This window comes from Aulostomus chinensis, chromosome 22 (genome assembly GCF_037954235.1).
Source record: "Aulostomus chinensis isolate RoL2024-O1b breed Wild chromosome 22, RoL_Achi_v1.0, whole genome shotgun sequence".
NCBI lineage: Eukaryota > Metazoa > Chordata > Actinopteri > Syngnathiformes > Aulostomidae > Aulostomus > Aulostomus chinensis.
Window position 1 is genome coordinate 5,445,001 of NC_141341.1, and position 21,293 is coordinate 5,466,293.

General features: G+C 45.3%; 2 protein-coding genes across 8 annotated transcripts in view; both read right to left on the reverse strand.

Moving 5' to 3' along the window:
• Positions 1–1,654, reverse strand: part of ahdc1 (AT hook, DNA binding motif, containing 1) — a 19,237-nt gene extending 17,583 nt beyond the window's left edge. For 2 of the 3 annotated variants that reach the window (XM_086194023.1, XM_086194021.1), the window contains exon 1: positions 1,183–1,654. The gene's annotated coding sequence lies outside the window, so the exon portion shown is untranslated. Of the gene's footprint in view, positions 1–518; positions 551–1,182 lie in introns of those variants that run through there. The other variant, XM_086194022.1, reaches the window with a different exon arrangement.
• A 1,769-nt stretch (positions 1,655–3,423) lies between these two features.
• Positions 3,424–20,888, reverse strand: yrk (Yes-related kinase). Of its 5 annotated transcripts, XM_086192404.1 has the most exons (14): positions 20,628–20,888; positions 14,605–14,648; positions 12,613–12,885; positions 11,880–11,982; positions 11,328–11,426; positions 11,007–11,110; positions 10,612–10,761; positions 9,959–10,123; positions 9,353–9,508; positions 8,459–8,638; positions 6,620–6,696; positions 6,363–6,516; positions 6,044–6,175; positions 3,424–4,636 (listed from the first exon to the last, which is right to left on the reverse strand). In XM_086192404.1, exons 3-14 carry the CDS (start codon positions 12,860–12,862, stop codon positions 4,428–4,430), a joined length of 1,779 nt encoding a protein of 592 aa, XP_086048530.1. In that variant the 5' UTR covers positions 12,863–12,885; positions 14,605–14,648; positions 20,628–20,888; the 3' UTR covers positions 3,424–4,427. The 5 variants fall into 5 exon arrangements, with proteins under 5 accessions (XP_086048530.1, XP_086048528.1, XP_086048526.1 ...); XM_086192402.1 differs by lacking the exon at positions 9,959–10,123 and having other exon boundaries at positions 20,628–20,735; XM_086192400.1 differs by lacking the exon at positions 9,353–9,508 and having other exon boundaries at positions 20,628–20,735.
• Between the last annotated feature and the right edge of the window lie 405 nt (positions 20,889–21,293).

The following is a 21,293-nucleotide window of genomic DNA, read 5'->3' on the forward strand; positions in this document are numbered from 1 at the left end:
ATGTTCACATTCTCTGACACAGAGACACACACACACACACACACACACACACTCACACAAGGACATTCACTCAAGACAAGTCTGACAGACAGTGGCTGCATGCCAAAGTGAGGCCATTTCCTTTTCATTCCAGCATTCACTGGGGTTGAAATTATTCATTAAGTGGACGCGCCAATAAGAGAAGTCCCTCTGAGTGAGACTGTACCAGTGTCAGACAGACAGACGGACAGACAGACAGACGCAGCATCACTCTGCATACTAACTGCACCTGCACTAAAGCCTGTGCACGTCTCTGAGGGGCCCTTAAATAACAAACTGTCACTGCCCAGACACTGACATTGACTTCTCTCTCTCCCTCTCATCTCCTCTCACTCTCCTCTCTTTCTTGTGCACTTTATCTTCCATTGTCAACCTTCCCTCCCTCCCTCCCTCCCTTCCTCCCTCCCTCCAGCCTCCTCCTCCTCCTCCTCCTCCTCACCCTCCTCCCCTCTGAACCACAGACAAGAGCAGATAATCACCACCACAGTGCGTCTCTCCGGCTAAAGACTTGCCACTGCAGGCTGTGTCCTGTGAACTACCCTGACAGTCAGAGGGGGGTTGATGGGATGGAGACCTCCACTGGATGTCTCCTGTCCTGAGTGTGAGGCTAACATCACCAGGAGCTGGCTCACAGTCAAACCTCTGGTCTCAATTCACCATTAGAAACTGTGGAGACAGAAAAACAAAATGTGTGTGTGTGTGTGTGTGTGTGTGTGTGTGTGTGTGTGTGTGTGTGTGTGTGTCAGCAGCAGGGATGTGCTCCATATTGTCACTGTATATATTTATTCAGTGCTACTAATGAGGGTAATAGGTGAGTACGTTGTTGTTGTTGTTGTTTTCTTAAATAAATAAAAACCCTGAGAACACAGGGTTCCCTGCAACCCCAGTATGTGTGTGTGTGTGTGTGTGTGTGTGTGTGTGTGTGTGTGTGTGTGTGTGTGTGTGTGTGTGTTTAAACACCAGCACTGCACGCTGCATGCTCACAGAAAAGCCCAGATGACCCAGCGGCACGAGCGGTACGCACGCAGAGCTCCTTCCCGTGAACAGCAGCGACGAGGTTAATATGAAACTAAACAGCCAGAGGTGCGCGGCACAGCTGGCCGCCGCGGACAGTAAACACATATTTGTGTACACGGGACTCACCGAGAGAGTCTGCAGGCGCTGCCGCGGTGTCAACGCAGGCTGGCGGGGCTGTCAGTGGCGTTGCTTCGCTCCTCTCCTCGCCCGGGTTGCCTTGACTGCTGCAGGCGTCAGCGCGCAGCATTTCCCTGTCATCGTCGGAGGGAGATAGTCCTCCCACATTCATGGGAACGTTGTCTCCTCCTGTCTGAGAACCGCTCCTCAATATCTGCACCCACAAAGCGAAAAAGGTGGGGAGTTTTTTTTTTTTTTTTTTTTTTTTTAAAGAAACGTGGAGCAAGGACGCTGGGTTACAGTTCTCCTCTCAGCTTGGGGTGGGGGTGGAGGGCTGTCATAACCGCGTTCGAGCCCGGTGCTCCGTGACAGGCACGGGACTCCCCAGTCTGCGCGGGGCGAAGATCGACCGTGCGCCTTTGCGATTCCAGCTCTCTGTCTCTGGTGCGCCCCAGTCTCCGCTGTGCCTCTCCAACGTGCCTGCTTGTCAAACCCATCCGGGCACCCGTAGCTGGCCTCACTTTACACCTGTGGAACTATGGGAGTCGTAGTCCACTGAAGGAAGGCTGTTTTATATTACAACATAAAGGGACGGCTGTAAGGTCAATTTTAATGTTCTGTTGAGGCAAATGTAGCGTATTACTAGTGTGCAGTTACATTTTATTTTGCTCAAAAATGGTCAAAAGTTATATTCAACTCCTTACATTTTCAAAGTCAGTGAAACCAAATACAATAAAACAGTCTTCCAGGTCATTTAGACTCTCGGAAAGTAGGAAAGCATTAGAATTCACCCAAAACTGCCGGTTCTCTAAATCATACCTTCATAAGCTTTTACACATTATTTCTTTTAATAACTATTCATCTTTTCACCCATTTTCTCCCAAAACAGATGAAAGTACAAATACATAAATCTAAGAATAAAAATTTTGCTTCTGAGTCACAATTACTTATATTATGTAACAACAGCAAGTCATTGAAATTGTTGCGATGTATCAGCAGCCTAAAGTGTGTGCGTTGCCTCAATTAATGAAGTGTTATACTTTAGAAAAAAAGATTCAACAGAAATTAATGAAATCGGTCAAAAGCATGCGTGAATAGTAGCTCCTGTTTATTTGATACATGTTGAATCATCATCAATCATGACAAGCATGAATGAGGACAATATTCTTGAGCTGTTTTGGTGGCAAAAAAAAAAAAAGTGTTTTGTACCTTTAGATGAGGAGACGTGTCATCTGATGCATACTCAACGTTTGATTAACTACCATGTAAAACATTCATAGAACTGGATTTGGTTTGCCTTCTCTTAGCCAACAACATCCTGTAGAAAAGTGAAATGAAGTCAAGATAATTCCTAAATATGTGAAATGCAATTTGAGAGCTGAATTATGATCAGGGCTGGTCAGCACTGTCGCCTCACAGCAAGAAGGTTCCTGGTTTGAGTCCCCGGCTCCAGCACAGGATCTTTCTGTGTGAGTCTGCATGTTCTCCCTGTTCCTGCGTGGGTTCTCTCTGGTACTCCAGCTTCCTCCCACAGTCCAAAGAGGGGACGAGGCTGATTGATACTCTAAATTGACTGTAGGTGTGACTGTGTGAGTGAATGGTTGTCTGTCTCTATGTGTTGGCCCTGCGATGGACTGGTGACCCGTCCAGGGGGAACCCCGCCTCTCGCCAGAAGTCTAGGATACAATCCACCTCCCCACCCCCACAACCCTTAATGAATAAGCAGTGTAGAAAATGGATGGATGAATTATAATCAAATTAAAGCCACGACGATGAATTTTCAGTTGGTCTTGACTTTGACGCCCCCTCTGGGCAGCAGCGGTGGTGATTACCAGAGCGAGGAAGCGCCTGGACCCCAGCACCACCTCCCCATGCTGCCACGCTGTTCTTCTCCTGACAGCTGTGAGCTTTGTTGCGCTCAAAGTGCTTTACGATGTTGCTTCGTTCACACATTCACACACCGATGATCGAGACCAGCAAAACTTCGACTACAAGCCGGCCACTCCACTTCCTGAGTTGTGTCGCCCTGAAACTTCCCAGCATGCTCTTTGTGAAGCTAAGTTAAATTTTACTCTAAATCCTCACAGATGTTCCTGTCATTAGTGTTACTACTCTTCACAGTGCTTCTGTTACTTGACAGTCTGCTGCTGTGAGAGAGTACATCGTGTTCCGTGAATGAAGTTATGTAGTTGGTCACTTCCCTCCTGTACACCGCAGGTAAACATCATTAATGACGATGCCTTTACCAAATATATCTGATCTTTATTAAAATACCATGACAGGGGAATCTCAGCATAAAAGGTACATTCTTCTCACAAAGATATAATAACAACAACAACAAAAAAAACCATTTTCCCTTTATGTTCAACCTGCCCTCCCAATGGATGAAACCGTATACATGCGAACTCGATATAGAGGTCTTTGTGATGCACAGATATGTTAAATTAAACCAACAAAGGGACAGTTGATACACAATGATCATGACAATCAGACAAACAGAGAGCATTCCCCCCTCACCATCTCTCTGATTTACAGTATTGAAGGCACTCAAATCTAAAAAAAAAAAAAAAAGCCTGTAATTTCACCATATTTTTACCCGCTTGGATCAGTTGGACAGGTGATGGAGCCTTCTTTTTTTGGGGGGGGGAACCTAAATACATAAAGACTGAAAAATAACACTTCTGTTTAGGTAGCGTGTGAGCAGACATTCACTTAAATCTTGCAGAGAAGCACGTCTGTGTCTTCAAATCATTTATTCAGACACCACGCAGGTTCACTGGGTTCATTTTTGTCATTTTATTAAGACTTCCACCACCTGACTACCTGTTGCAGCTGCAATCCTCACGGCATCAACATATTGATCACAGGCACTAAAACGCTTCTCTCCGAGCCACGAATCAAAGGACCTGAACATATATGGCAGCTGATCACATCATGTACCAACTCAACTCCCCCCACCCCAACACAACCATCTACATCTTCTTCCAGTTCCTTGTTGTCATGGTTACAGAGTAAAGCAACATTACTGCAAGGCCTGCAGAGGTCCAAGTCTGCTCTTCAGTGTGGTTGACTGATCCGTCCCGAACGCTCTGCAGTGATCGAATACCAAAAACTGTTCTTAAACAATTACGATATGTTTTTTTCTTTATATTCACGTGCTGTCTCCATGTACAATATGTGTGCGACAAAAACACAACACGCCTTTTAGTACAAGTCCTTTTGTCTCTCCAGTGTGTGTGTGTGTGTGTGTGTGGTCACAGGTTTTCTCCAGGCTGGTATTGCGGCTCCGTGGCGGTGAAGTAATCCTCGAGGAAGGACTGCAGGTACTCGAAAGTGTGCCTCTCGTCGGCCTCCCGCCTCCAGCACTGCAGCATCAGTTCATGGAGTGAGGCGGGGCAGCCCAGGGCACAGGGCATTCGGTAGCCCCTCTCCACCTGCTCCAACACCTCGCGGTTGTTCATGCCTAAAGGGATGCGGTGGGGAGGGGGGTGTAATGGGTTCAGAGAGAGAGGTTTCGCTTAAAAAGTATGTAGCAATGGAGAATGACAACAGAAGAAGAAGTATAAACACCAAGATATCATCAAAACAGTGAATGAATGACATTGCTGACATTACTTGATATACTGGAAGAAAATAACTTAAAATCTCTTTGTAAGATGGATGAAAGAACACAAAATATTTCTCCCTGCTTTTATGAACTGCTTTGAGCTTCAAAGTATTTCTAATAAAATGTGCAGAGTCGAGTGGAGGCACACTCATTAACCTGTTCACACGTGGCTTCCCTGAAATATAAAACAGCCATAAACTGGTAGAAAGCCTTCTCTCTTTTAGGATTTTATTTATCCGTCTTGTGTTTAGTCCTGGTGTGGATCAGGGTTTGCCGTTAGGGCCGCATCACATCGCCCAGGATGTATCGTTATAAATCATCCCCGTAAGAATGTGAGCTGCCACAGGTATGTGGTGAACTATGTTAACATTATTTGCACTTTTAGGAAGTCATTTTTTTTTTAGGCTAAGTTTCACGGAGGAATAATAAAATATAACATGGATGTACATCTTCAGGCGACCTGTCCAGGGTGAACCCCGCCTTTCGCCCGTAGCCGCTGGGATAGGCTCCAGCCCCCTCGCGACCCTTAGCAGGAATAAGCGGAAGAAAATGGAAATGGATGGTCTATCTTCACACACCCACGCTGAATATTTGCAAAAATCTACGATACGTTTTGCCATAAATGGGTCAGGGTAAGACTTCATCACGATAAATAGACATTCAATGAAATATTATATGATACTGGGACACTGTATGATTTGCTGACAATTTATCCCCGGGGTGGTCTAATAAAGAGTACATCACATTGTACTGTAATCGCTTGATTTTTTTTCATTCTCGGAAGGGTTACAACTATTTTAATCCTTAAAAAAAGAAGAAGATGATACTATCAAGCATCAGTTCTTCATTTTAAATGTCTAAAGTTAAAACGACGTGCACCTCAAATCTAATGACTACTTCTTAGTCCGGCAACAGTGTATCACTAATGTGTTGCAAATTAAAGCAGCTGATGGTTGAATAATTAAAAAGAGTAATCGATATAAATAAAGTGAAACCAGGAATGTGGAAACATATTTCTGTGCTAATCCACGCAGCGAGCTTGCAGGTGATTAGGACCGATGAGGGACGTGTCCGTCTCCCGCGGAGTGACACAGTGAGTAAACTGATTTTCTGCTGTCATCTGCAAAGGCTTGCTCATATTTTGATGCTGAACACATCAGCTTGGAGGGAAAGAGAGAGAGAGAGAGAGAGAGAGAGAGAGAGAGAGAGAGAGAGAGAGAGAGAATAAAGCAGATGAAGCACTCTCCAGTCCTCCTCCAGTACCTGGGTACGGCACACGTCCCTTCGTGATGAGTTCAGTTAGAAGGATACCAAAGCTCCAGACATCTGACTTGATGGTAAAGCGTCCATACAGTGCAGCTTCTGGAGCCGTCCACTTGATAGGGAACTTCGCCCCTGAAACCATGGCAACACAGTGAAGATGCATAATCATATAATTAGGGGAGGTTATGTATAAAAATATAGGCATGGAGGCAGAGGGAGATACTCTTAATCATCACGGTGTTCTAGCGGAGCTCTCTCTCTCTCAAGCGCATGCACGCACGCACACACACACACTCGACTTAATATCACATCCAGTTACCTTGTCTGGCTGTGTACTCGTTGTCCTCAATGAGCCGAGCCAGGCCAAAGTCGGCAATCTTACACACCAGATTGTCTCCTACAAGGATGTTAGCGGCTCTCAGGTCCCGGTGGATGTAGTTCATCCTCTCAATGTACGCCATTCCAGCTGCAATCTGGACACAGCAAAGAGAGTGTGTTTTTCTACCTTATTATCATCATGTATCTGTATCTATATATGTGTGTGTGTGTGCGTGTGTGTGGGTTTGTTGTGCGAACCTGTGCAGCCATGTCCACAAGCTGAGGCAGCCTCAGACTCTGCCCCTCCCCATCTTTCAAGAAATCCAGCAAACTTCCTGAGAGGGAAAGAGTGTAACACCGTAATGAGTCCCTCCATCCTCCTGTACATCTGTTGGCCGATACATGACCCCGCGCAGGACTAAATAATTCAGTCGAATTTATATTAAGGAGCACTGGTGTAAATTCATTGTGAGTGAAATATTTCAGTTAATAATCCTATTTCCTTTGCAAGGACACTAAATTTTGCACCACTTGAATTTTGAAGGATTGAGAGTTCTTTTTGTCGATCGACTGTGTAATCGAGCGGACAGAAACATCCCCATTGGACAGCGTTGAGTTAAGCTAAATAATTCGGTTTTTGTTTTGTTCGGCAGGTCCTGGATTGCGTGCATCTGCTTTCTATGTCCAAAATACCACCTGAGGATACAGAATGAGTGTCCTGAGCCATGATATGAAACATTCATATTCTTAATTAATCCGAAATTCTCTTCTCTTCCTGTTCTCTTTCATTGTCCTGCACGCTTGTTGTTTCACGTTCATATTGTTTTGTTTTTCTTTTATATTCTTAGAGTGAATGTGTCATCAGAGACTACAGTTGGGAAAAAAAAAGCCTCTTTGCTCACTCTCACGTCTTTATCTCATGATATCACCTCCTCTTTCAGAGCAGGTCCCATCCCGACCACATGAAACATGAAAGCCACAATTAAAAAAAAAAAACACACACACACACTGGAAAAAACTGTATTCACAATTAAAAAAAACAAACAAAAAAACAACTTTTGGATTTGCAAATCTACAACATTAGTTCAAGGGAGTCCAAATGAAAAATGGTTTAATGAAAATACAAATCTTTATTTTTGAGCATTGTCTCCATGAAATACACTTAGAAATAAATAAATAAATAAATAAAGACATGACTTGAAAATAAAAAAACTTTCTAGCTGATTGCAGTGTTATTAGTTTTCTCAGATTTTTTTTTTTTTGTGCAGAAATATTTATGACACTATCTCCAAACCTGCCCACCTCTGCAAAGCTGTTGCTGACAGTAAGACAGAAAATCCCCGGGATTGGAAGGAATTCTCCATTTCACCCTGCAGTGAAGCGCAGGACTTGAACTCTGCTCTCCTAGTTTAAGAAAAATCAGCCTGATCACAACATCAACCCTCTACAAAATCTTCCTCAAGCCTTTGTTTCGTTTTTCATCATCATTAACTATCATCTCGACCACGATTTTCTTTTTTTTTAAATTTCACTTCCGTCTCTTTTTCTGTTCTGTAGGGAAAGTCCGGAAAGAGGAGTAATATGCTGCGCAGCTGATAAAATAAAAAAATAACGTTGTTTTTTTTGTTTGTTTTTTTGTGAGCGCAGATGTCAAAGATGATTCTGGTTTTTGAGACAGCATGCTCCTGCACCCCGCTGCGAGGCTAAGCTAACTAGCAGTCAGCCATCTTTTGGGGGTCTGGAGCTGCAGAGAGCAAAGAAGAGCATCTATCGGCTAGTTTGTCTCGAAAAATGACGAACAAAAACGCATATCCCTAAAAGCCGGTGCGTTCCTTTAAAATGTCGTTTTATTATGGCATTTCAAAACATGTGTGTGTTCAAATATATATTCAAAAAAACCTATTTCAGTGTTAAAGTTTGGGGACAATGCAGTTGCGGTTTTGTGAAGTTTGTTAGTTTTACCAAGTTGCATGTCTCATATTCATAAGTTTACCGTTTCAAGGGAGTTCTCTCCTCAGAGTCGGAGAGGTCTCCACCTAACGGCAGTGACTCATACTGTATTTATTTACAGTATGTCACAGGCATGACAGCCGGTACCTTGGCTCATGAACTCGGTGATAATGTAGATGGGCTCTTCAGACACGACGGCGTAGAGCTGCACCAGCTTGTCATGACGGAGCCTCTTCATGATCTGAGCCTCCTCCAGGAAGGCCTCGGGGGACATTGTTCCTGGCTTCAGAGTCTTCACCGCTACCTTGGTGGTGCCGTTCCACATGCCTAGCATACAGACGAGGGATGTTAATACACATGCGCACACACACACACACACACACACACACACACACACACACTCTGCATGGATGCATGCTCCGGCACACACACACACACACACACACACACACACACACACACACACACACACACACACACACACACACACACATCCATACTGTACGTGTATACTATTTTCCTTTCATTCAAATAAGCCTTTCCATACATACTGGCGACACAAAAACCCACACACATCACAACGACACACACGATGGTTGTGTAGGCACAGGTAGAGGGCTGTAATGAGCACACACAGTGAAACTCCTGATGCATGCATATGACATATGTTATTTTAGAAGGCATGCATGACATAATACAGGGTTATATTAGGAGGGAGGAGGGAGATTCACTCATCTTACATCAACACAGCAGCACCTGAGTTACATGGACAGGCGGAGCTCGGCTGGCTAAGGGAGAAACTCAACACACTGGCACTTCGTTAAGAAAACTTAGAACTGGAGTCATTTGAAATAAATCCTTCCAGTTAAAATGCCATTTATTGAGATGAATGTATTTCTGTTTCTGTTTATATGTTACACGCTGACATAGCCAGATATTTAGCACTATCAATGATTGCCAGAGGACAATGACAGACACTGGACGGACAGTTCTGCCTCTACGCCTGCGGAGGGCGTTAGAGGTTGGCGGTGTCAATCTCACCCATCCACACATCCCCAAAGCAGCCATGCCCCAGCTTCCTCTGCAGGGCCAGCATTTCCCTGGGTACCTCCCAGGCATCCCGCCCGAGACCCAAGGTGAGCGGGGTGCAGTTAGGACAGGGTTTGGTCAGGTAATAACACAACCCGTCGTTAATGCCTGTTGGTGGGGGGGGGGGGGGGGGCAAGGAGGGTGGAGGCAGAGGAAATGAAGAGAGAGGAGTGGGTGGTGGTGAGTGGGAGAAAAGGGTGGAGATGGAAGGAAGATGGGGGGTGGGGGTGGCGAAGAGATGAGGTGAGATGATGCATGCACATGCAATAGCAGGGGAGGAAGGGAACTACGCTGCACACCTGGACCTTAGTTTACTTTTGAATTGATCACAAACAAGCATTCTAAAGGTTCGTTTCTCTGCTGCATTACTGTGTGTCAGCTGGCTCACAGATATATTCTGTCGCAGCAACAGACGACGATCTGAGCAACACAGAGAGCTTCACGGTGCAAGATAGGCTGCAGGTGACTCATATATACAGCTTGAATACATTTCTATCCAGGTTTGCTGCCTGCTGTCCCCCTTCAGCCTCCCCTGCAACACACTCCCATCAGTCCTACCCATCCAGACTTCTCCAAACTGGCCGTTGCCAAGTTTTTTAATCAGCTGGAGGGATTCACGAGGAATCTCCCACATATCCTTGGTCTTCACTGATAAGTCGGCCAGCTTAGGCATGCCCCGCTTACAGCTACCAATCAAACGGCAGCACAGTCCCGCTGCTCTCTCTGAGAGAGAGACGAGAGAGAAAACAGACGGGCACAGACAAAAAGGAAACAACAGAAATAAAAACAGACAAACGCGGCCAAGACAAAGAAAAAAAACCCTGACAAGTACACTAAAAACTTCAGCACAATGACACAGACGCAAAAGTTTGAGTGGCAGAATTCTGAACAAAAAACTGGTGTCAAATGTGTCTGAATTTGTTGGTTTACTGGTGACAGTGTCATGTAAAGTGCACACTGCATACTGTGTGCTATATCAGCATCAGCCACTAGGGGGCAGATTCACATTCACAGATATCAAAGGAAGTGAGTGGGTGTATGAATGCTGTTTGTTTGACCACATCTGAGCAAAGTGTCACAGACAGTGGCACTAAAAGTACAAGAGACAGAAGGAGGAAGGACAAGGGAATAAAGACAAGGCAATAAAACCCAACTCAAACATTTCCACCCTGTGACGAAGACGAGGTGATGGTGCGTGTAAGTGTGTGTACCTGTGTAGTGCTCCACCAGCTGCTGCACCGTGTCAAACTGAGATCTCGTGGTGATGTAATAGCCGCCATTGTCCAGTTTGCGGATCTTATAGTGCTTGACGTGGTCTCCCTTGTTGTCGTCCCAGTCTCGGATAGACAGAGAGTAAGCACCTGTGGAGAGATGGAGGGAGGGATGAGAGCTTCTTCTCTGTGTGAGGTTTAAACTACAGCAGCGAGGACATTTTAGTTTCTCCACCGTTTCAAAGAATTAGAAAAAGGTTTAGGTTCAGTTTAGAGTTGGGTTTAGCATGTAGCTGTGATGGTTAAGCCCCAGGGAAGTGTCTTGAGAATGCATTTTATCAGTGGAGGTCCTCACAGCGGGCACAGATGTGTTGACGTGTGTGTGGTCTCATAACCTTTGGTGGTCTCGCTCTCTCGTATGAGAAAAGTTCCTCTCTGGTTGCCATGGCCCAGCAGCTGTCTCTCTGCATCCTTCCGTCCCATCTTCCCAAAATACCACCTGTCGCCATGAGAACAAACCTCAGGTCACCAGAGCAGTCACATTCAAACCAGACCACCTAATTTTAGGATTTATGTTTGAATGATTATGTGTATGTGTGTGTGTGTGTGTGTATGCGTGCGTTCATGTGTGCGTTTGTGTATGTGTGTGTATGCGTGCGTTCATGTGTGTGTGCATTTGTGTGTGTGTGTGTGCGCGCGCGCGGGTTTACACTCACTCCTCAGCCTGTATGGAGTCAACAGGAGCTACGTAGTTGGAAGGGATGTAGCCAGCGTTCCCAGTATCCAGAGACCGAGCCTCCCACCAGTCACCCTCACTGCGCCGCACATTAGGAACAACCGAGAGAACACAGTCTTGCAGACATTCAGTTCATACTCAGAGCCTCAACAGTTCAACATGTTACTGCGCTGTCCCTGTATAGTACCAGCGAATCAAAACAGAACAGTTCTTTTTTGTGTTTTTTTTTTTTTTTTTTACTTTTACGCTACAAAATACTCACCGGGGATATTAATGAGACATTTTGCTGACTCACACTCAAAAATGGAGGAAAGAGACAGGAGGCAGACTGGTGTTGGCTCATTTTAAAACTTACAAACTACACCTCCGTCAACACATTTGTAGGCATGATTTAAAAGCCCTCTAGCCCCCCCCCCTCACACACACACACACACACACCCCCACACCCCCAACATAATGACAAAGACTTTCACTGTCAATGTGGCACACGTGTAAACAGATGGGATCGTCTTCCAGCCGCGTTTGTGCTCACGTGTTGTTGATGATCTGAAATTTCTCTCCTTTCTGGAAGCTGAGATCATCCTCAGTGCGAGCGCCGTAGTCATACAGAGCGATGAAGAGAGTTACTCCGCCACCTACACACACACACACACACACACACACACAAACACACACACACACACACACACACACACACACACACACACACACAGAAAGGACTAATCGTTTTTCACTAATGTACTATTTTTTTTTTAAGTTTAAACAAATTAAGAGATCCAACAGAAGGAAAGAATGTTTCTGACAGGAACATTTCACTTCACCTGCTCCGACCATATTCATTGATGATCTGGCGTGTTATATTCTTAGGATGGCACGAACCCAAAGTATTGGTGCACCCACAGAAAGGCGTTTATATAAATATAAATATAAATATATATATATATATGTAGTCATCTTGTGCCTCGGTGTGAGCCGACACTGACTGACTGACATCGGTGAGGTGGCATTCGTTTTGTGGCACCTGCTGACTGAGAACCTTTATCAGGCTTCATCATGATGTCACATTACTCTCAACCTCAACCTGAGCAGAGGTCTAATTAGACAGCATGAAACAATGAAAACAGGATTCATTTCTCTGCATCTCCACCTCAACCACACTTAGCCGATACAGTGGTTTTTTGTTTGTTTTTTTATCTCCACATTCTCTTCAAGGCCATTTTAACTGGATCTCATCCACACGTACACACAGACAGAAAGAGCCGTACTTGTCACTCCAGGCCGCAGGTGTGGGTTGGTGGTGGGGAAGATGGTGCTGGAGAAGCCCTTGTTGAAGTCTGGGATGGCCTGTGTGGGGTCGGGACAGTAACGGCCCTGACTGAAGCCTCCGGACGAGCCCCCATCTACGTTGCTAGGAGACAGATCCGTAACATTTATGGTCGCTGCTGACGCTGTTGCTGCTGTCGCTGCTGCTGCTGCTTTGGTGGACTTCTTCTGCTTGCAACAAGCACACCCCATAATAACCAGCACAGAGACAGTGTCTGTGAAAGAAGTACAAAAACACAAATATAGGTATATTATTCGAGGAGCACGGCAAAACTGCCTGATATTTGATTTAATCTCGTAGAGAAGGAGGGTTAATAAGCGTGAGTTTGTTTTGAGACACAACAAAGGTTAAGAAAATGAAATACGAACTCAAAAAAGTCTGTTTAAAAGTGCCGGCCGGTTGCCCTGTAATTACGTGATAATAAAGGGGTAATAATTCTATAATATTCATGGGATAACCAGGTCATGTCTTGGTAGTTACGAGGGACACGTCTGGTGATACCCGAATGAAATTCATGTAGCAATGTTAAAAAAGCTCAAAGCAAAAGTTCAAATAATTTTCGGAAGTTTCCGATGATGGAGAAACAGACGTCGAGGTCCAGCAGCGCCTTCCTTGTAATCGTTACGCATCGTGTTTTTTTTTAGTTTAGTTGAACATTATCATGAACTGAAAAGTAAACAGGTAGTTCAGCATTGTAAACCCCTGAGTTACTAGTTAGTACACGCAAATGACTGCAAGTGTTTCCGTTCAGCGAGTCAAAGAATTAAGCACCTAATTAGTTTGAGGCGTCCAGGAAGATGAAGGGAGGTGCTGAGGGATTCGTCTGCATACATGACGATAAACAGACATCGAGCTAGAGCTTCGTGACGACTCTCCCCGACTGCTCTTCATGTCCTCAGAGAACATTTTAAAACAGAACGCTTTGGTGTAAGGTGCAAAAATATGCTCGCGTGCATCAAATATTTACCGTAAATTACAAACGAAATTAACACAATAAATGACTCTTTTATTTAAACAGAATTTTTCACATTTGGTTTCAAGGGAGGTTGATGTACTTTTTTTTTTTTTTCTCTGTGGAAATTCCTCAATTCAGCGTGAACCCCCTTTTTTTTTTTTAACTGAGTGCAATTCAGGGGAATTCGTGTCAGACTTTCGCCACGATCATTTTATAAAACACGCAGACTCACACATTCACATGACCTAAGTTCATTCTATACCTTAAAGTCAGAGATGTTTCAACTCGCTAACAACTGTGTACAATCTTAAACGACAACCCCGTCATTTTGTTGGTAACTGGACATTTTCTTGTAACAACCAAATGAGTAACTCCTCGTGTAGCCCCGGAGGATGAGGATAATCCTGCTAATCAACTTGTTTGTTGCGTTGTAGCTGTTGGGGATGATATGGGTCAGTATATTGGGTCAATATATATTGGGTCAATATAAATGAGCAAGAAGAATGTCTGTGACAGTCATCGCCTTTTGGGAGCAGATGATAAAAGTCTTAAAACTCCACTGGGAATTGCACCAAAAATTTGTGGGGGGAAAAAAAAAAATCTGCATGAGCCAAAAGTAACATATCGGGGTTTTTGTGTCGCAAAATGAACACCAGTTATTAGCTTAGCATGACACATCAACCGAACCGCGCAGCTGAACCGAGTCTTTTCAGCACCACTGGTCTGGTGGACCGTCACAGGACTGGCATGAGTAATCAATCAGACCTCTTTTCTGCATCATATGTGAGCGAAGCCGCTGGAAGTGCAACAGCGGCACGCCAGGGGGTCATTACAGTGAGAAGAGACTAGAGAGAACTACACAAAGAGAAGTTACAATCACTGAACTTAACTTCCCTCGGGCTGGTGGAGGAGGAAGAGGAGCGACAGGGGAGGTGGAAGTAAAAAACAGGAGGGTGGAGAAAGTAAACTTTTCCTCACCTGATGTCTTCCTCTGTCAGATCATCTGTCAATCACCATCGCCACTGGTAAAAAGAGAAGAGAAGGAGAGGGGAAGAGGGTGAGTCGGCTGTGAAAATGTAGAGGAATGCACGTGAAGAAGAGACTGTAGAGCCTGAATAAAAAAGACACGAGGGGAGAGAAGTTAGAAAAAAAAAAAGAACAGCGATAAGGAGAGTGAGAAAGAGATGTGAGGTTAGCCACTTCCCTTTTAACTGTGCAGTTTTGAGGAGGGCTAACAAACCTCCTTTTTGGTCAACAGCAGTGTGCGTATGTGTGTGTGTGTGTGTGTGTGTGTGTGTGTGTGTGTGAGAGAGAGAGAGTGAGAGAGAGAGGGAGACAGAGAGACATCTTTTCTGATAGAAAACACTTACATTTTCAAGACTTTTAGTCCTCATGAGGACCAAAGACCTGTCGTCCAAAAGCAGCAACGTACCTAATTCCCTGGTTAAGCTTAGCTTTAAGGTGTGAATTAAGGCAAAGTTGAAGGCAAGTTGTGGATACAGAAAGGAATCAGTTGATTGTGTGCGTGTGTGTGTGTGTGTGTGTGTGTGTGTGTGTGTGTGTGTGGTGAAATAGACCTGTAAATGTCACCACCGCACAGGGGTAACCGACACGGTGACAGCCACTGACCATGTAAAGCCTGTTTCACAAAGATCATTGTGTCACTGTGCGACAATGCACAAACCACACTTCCAGTTTTGAGCCATCAACATTGTTTCAATAAAATTTGTGTACAAAAGCGAGAACTGCTGCCAAATAGTTCAGGAGGAAATAACTTCCAGTAAAGACGGTACCACATTCAGTGTAAAAGCGTCTCTCTGGAGCTTCTGCCTGGTGACAGGGAGTCCGTAGAAGCGTGAGGCAGCAGCGGACAGCCAGCCTCCCTACGCAGCACACCGGCTTCATTCAGAACAGAAATCAGGGGTTGAATTAAGTTTCAGCCTCAGCTCATGCTAAGGGAGCTGGAATTCCGCTGTCTCCTGGAGCAGGCTGCTCGCCACCTGGAAACTTGCTCATTTTGAGTGTGAAACGTTCAGCAGTAGATACAAATTTTACCTTTTTTTTTTTTTTTAAACCTTCTGTTCTAGATTCAACTTATGACCATTTGTAAGGGTGTGTTGAGTGACAGTAGGTCTTCCTGATAAAACCGGAGTGGACAAAATCTTAAAATCACCTCTCAGTGAATTACAATACAATGAAAGATCAAAGCTGACTACAGCCTCCAAAGCGTCGCTGAGCGGTTAAACCTGATGGAGGCGGGATTTATTACCGAGAACTAAAACTAGATCCAACTGGTTTCAGCTACATGATCCTAACCTCAGGGGTCACTGATAGTGGAGCGGTCCCGGGATTCAAACTGGCAACTTTTCAAGCTGACTAAACTCCAGCCGGCAGCCTCCCCGCCTCCTGAGGAATGTGAGGGAAGTCACACACAGGAAGAACAATACAGGTTACGTTGGCCAACGACAAAAAAAAAAAACAAAAAACAAAAAAAAAACACACACAACAGCAAAAAAAAATTCACTTTCAAAATGGAAAAGAGGGATTTGTTCCAGCCATGAGAGAAAATTCTCAGAAATTCCTCTCCATCTTCACAGCAGCATAAAAAAATGTTAGGTACGCAGACGTTTATACACACACACAAACACACACACACACACACACACACACACACACACACACACACACTCATTCACTATCAGGTCGACCATCAGGAGAGCTACAGGAAGTTAGCCCTGTTAGAGTTTCCTGTCCACCCCTCTGATGGCTCCCCCCTTTTCCTGGAAACTTAGGACAGTGTCTACACACACACGCACACACGCACACACGTACAAAGCAGCTGCAGCCGCACAAATACTCCAACACAACGCTGTTTGTCTCCTCCCCTGCCCAACTCCAACAACAATAACCTTCATATTCTCTCCATCGCCGGCCGCTCACCGAGACTTTAGGAAGACGGACGGAGCCAAGAATTCCTCCCTCCAATCGGTTCAACTCACCTCCACTTTCTCTGGTTTTTGGAGATGTAAGACGGCGGATGACCAAACAGTCACAGCCTCGCACACACAGACACACACAGACAGTGTGTTTGTCAGGCAGCCCTTTATTGTTGCTCTGCCTGGTTCCTGTTGACCAGAACGTCTGTGTGCAGGTCCTTCCTCTCTGCACACAGAAGGTGTGGTGCTACATAAATAGCAACTGATGAGTAGAACTGCTGCATTCACAGGCTCGGGGAAAAAAACAACAACTCATAGAACAGTAGGGACAACAGAAATTCTTTGCATCTGGTGGTTTGTTTCAATGGAACCATCTAAAAGTCGCCTGGAGGAACGGTTCTGAAAACAATACTTGGCAGGTGACTGGATGAACCCCCACCCCTCTCTCTCTCTCTCTCTGATTATCCCGGGAGAACCAACCAATCGGGTTGCAAACTCGTGTAAAAAGCCAAAGCCTGTCGGTAGAAAAGTGAGGACTTCTCCCTGGAGAAACACCTTCCCAAGTCTCCTCACAGGACGCCGATTGATCCGAACCACAGGTGGTTTGGACGCAAATGCATAACTTGAACCTGACAAGATGGTGTTTGATCTTGCAAAACCAGCTGCAACACCGGAGAATCTGCAGACCCCCAAAATATCAGAAAAACTCCATCCTCTCCCTTTTTTTGTTTTGTTTGCATTTCAGATGTGTCTCCTCAAATTAGGAGGAGCACCACCTCCACACACCCACCCATGTGCCTCACCCCCGTCCAGCAACCGGAGCGCCTCAGTCACTCCTGTGCAAGTTCAGCTCCCAGGTATGAAAGTAAATCTGACGTCCATCGGCTGAGCCTGCAAACCTCTGGTTTAACCCTCCGTTGTCATGTCTTTTCTTGACTTTTCCAAGTGTTACTGGATGAAATGGATCAAATAATCACAACTGAACAAGGCCAATCGGTGTTTGAGGGGCGTTCAGGGGCAGTATTTCATCGGCCAAGCGCAGGCTTCTGAAGGAAATGAGGGGCATTTTTCAAGTATCAAATGAAATCAAATTTATTGGTTTGGATCTGCTCCATTTGTGAAGTTTCACGGGATAGCGTTTGTTGTGGTCTCGCACCGTTTACATAAACTTTCACTTGACTCATGACCCTGCAGATCCAAAATGCAACGACAAGCGACTCACACTGACATAAAATGCAACTTTATTCATTTGCTTTATGGAATGATACCAAATTTAAAAAAAAAACAAACAAACCAAACAAAACTGATGCAATGATCTACAAAGTGGCATTGACTCTTCAAACAAAACAAAAAGAAAGACTTAAAATGTGTCAGCAGTTTCAAAACTACATTGAGTGATTGATTTCTTTGTTTCTTTTATAGGAACCTGGCGGATCTATAGAGAGAAACTACATGAGCGTCAGAGAGTCGCTGCTTCCTCTGGCGGGGAAACGTGTGGTGTTGGCTTGCAACACCTCACAACAACGGGCCCTTTCACAGCATGAATACTTGACATGTTTAGATGTTGAGCGTTAAGTGTTCACGTCCCTGCCAGTTTTTTGAGAAGGACTTTGTTTTAAAGGGTTTGTTGGCACGTATTTCAAAGCTCCTACCATTGGTGGGGTTTCTTCTTTTTTTTTTTTTGTCGCCACAAAATTTTTAGCTTCAGTCTGCCTTCATGTTTGTGTGAATTTTCCTCTGCTGATTTCAGTAGGTTTACCTCCAACTGAAGGAGTAATCCCTGCGAGAGCAGACATGAAGGTTTTAGTAAAGTCACGCACTTCTTGTCCATCTCCCCCAGAGCTACAGGAGGATTGAGCCCCTCCTCTCCTCTGTGTGTGCACTAGGAAGCTGAGAGCCACAGAGATCAGGTGGTTGCTGGTTAGCTTAGCGTTGCAAATGATAGTGGATGGGCAGGTTAGCATACCTCTGCCAAAAGTCATTATGTGCAATGTTCTGAGGTATGCTAACCTGCCCATCCACTATCATTTATAATGCTAAGCTAACTAGCGGTGAGGCAGTTTGTGAGTCTAAGCTCCCTGTGGTACCAGAGGAGCGAAGGGCATCCATCTTGGCCCTGGGGAGGATAGAATATAACAAATACTTTAGAAGTTATTACTTCAGTGACCACAAATTTACTTCATTTTTTGGGGGGGGGGGGGGTCTAGTTTGATATTACATTAATATGTTCTTTGCAAACAATGCAGTATATTTGTATTCACTGAACAATATAAGGAAGCAAATAAAATCGGACCCATAAAGCATTAGCTTGCATTCTGTGGACTCACAAAATCACAATAACACCACCCTCCATCATCACGCTGCCTAACACCCAAATCCAAGCGACACACCCTTTCCTGCACAGTGGACTGCAGATAAGCTGCTCCCAGCGGGGAATTCACCGCGAAAACGCAGGACAACAAACACACACGATTGTTCGGAGTTTCTGCACTTTCACACCAGATCTCCTCTCGTCTCCTCCTCCTAACCCCTCGCTCTCCTCTTACCTTTCCTTCTCGCCTCGCGCCCCATTCCTTCTCTCTGCAGGAAGCCCCACAGGATGCAGAGTGTGAGTGGGGCAGGGATGATAGGACAATGGGAAGCACGCTGTCACTGAACCCTCACACACACACACACACACACACACACACACACACACACACACACACAGAAACAGGAGAGGGGGAGAATCTTTTTTGAGGGGGGGGTGGAACAGTAAGGTGCCTTGGCCATCAGGACGTCCTGTTTCCACATGATGTGGTCATATCCTCCAGATACAGAGGCACACATGGCTATATAGTCATGCCAAGCACTAAGGGCCCGTTTCTACGGGAACATCAAGAAGCAGACACACCCACAGGTCAGGTGATTCACTTGCAGCCCCGCCCATGAGCATCCAAGGGTGCCAACATCAAACTTTTTAATGCTGCCGCTCATATCGGGCAAAAGAAACCCTCAGCTGCCTTGTGGGAAAAGTGTGTGACGGTACCGTCCATTACCAACCACGCCTCCTTCCTTCCTGCCTAGCCCCGAAGGCTAAAGACAGGAACTGACCTCGTAAAGAAACAGGAAGTGATGAAGTCTGGCCTTGGACAGCCTAATCGTGTTTTTCCTCCATCCGACCCTTAAAATTCCACGACAACTCCTTTATACACAAACACACCAGCACCAGCACCAGCAGCACCAGCACCACCTCACCCCACCTCTGCCCCTCATTTGAAATCTGTGTTGCGAACAGAGATTTATTCTGAAGCTCTCAGGTCTCATGATGAAGGAGTGACCACCTGCAGCTGTCCCGGCGTGTTGGGAACACCTCGGAGAGATGGATGCATGACGGATACAAGCAGCCCCGGCTTTTCCTCAAGGTGGCTTCCTGTGGGCGCCTTGCCAAATGAATCACAGTGCCATTAACTGGAGGAATGCGCCGCTTCTGGAGCTGACCAGATGACAATCCTCACCCACATGAGGAGGATGGGAACATGTCCACCACAGGCTGGACAAGAGTGAAGCGCACATCATCTTTACGACTGACCCTTTGACCTGTCGGACGACCCTCCAACCAACAGGCCTGATCTAAAGTAATCAGCTATTTTGGATGTTGCAATGTTAGCAGTTTGATTTCAGCCAAAGCGTGGAAGTAGACGCAACCGATAAATACACAAGTTCTCACGAACTAGTCTCCAAACTTCCTTTTATGTGACAGTGTCAACTCCGAAGTGAGCCAATAATAACAAACCCTGACATCAACATATTTCACACAGAGAGAAGAAGAGTTGCGGGCTGCTAAAAAAGAAAAACTCTCAAGAGGTTCATTTCTGGCTCCTTTTACCGGCTCGTCTCTCTTTCAGTGGGGTGTCAAGACTCTTTCACAGGCTTCAAGTCTATTTAATGTAAGAGAAGTACACTAAGAAGAAGTTTTATCCAGTAAACCGGACATAGAAGTTACACAACTCAACAAACTAAACACCCCGCAAGTGGGACACTTGACTTGTTACAGATCAAATATTGTAAAGAAAGTTGTCTTACCGGACCAAATTTGTTGTTACGCTGCTGACGGAGGAGTGAGTCGCACTGGGACAGGGATGGATCGGTGTCCGGAGGGGGAAGCCGGCTGCTGAGCAAGAAGCGAGAGCGCGCCTCCGGAAGCCTTGGTGCAACTAGGCCCACCCCAGACGAACGCGCGCGCACGTAGGGCCAGTTCCTCTTCAGAAAAAAAAACGTTTTTTTAATAATAGATCGAAGCGAAGTAAAATCTGGTCAACTGGACGTAAGTAATAATCTCATTTCACTTGCTCATATCTTCGACATAAAAAAAAGAAAGAGGAATCGGACTCAAAGTCACATGGGTGGGATAAAAAGTCACCAGTTTGATTAAAAGTTTAAAAAAAATAGCTGAGTTGCATGTGTGAATGAAGAGCGACGCTTTCACGCGGTGGTGTGAAAGACAGGAAGACGGAACGACACGTTTGACAACCACGCACAAATTCACAAAGACGGTTAAAGGTGGCGTGAGGCTGCGGTGGGAACCTCACATCAGCTGCACCGCAACACTCTGAAGACCCCCCGATGAAGTTCAAGTCTTTGTCTCCATCTTGTGGTGGTCGGAGGAACAGCCACATGTGAAAGTTACTGCAACTGTGGATAGTCTAGCTTTTTTTTTTTTGCAGGGCAGTGAGTTTTACGTGGAAAAAA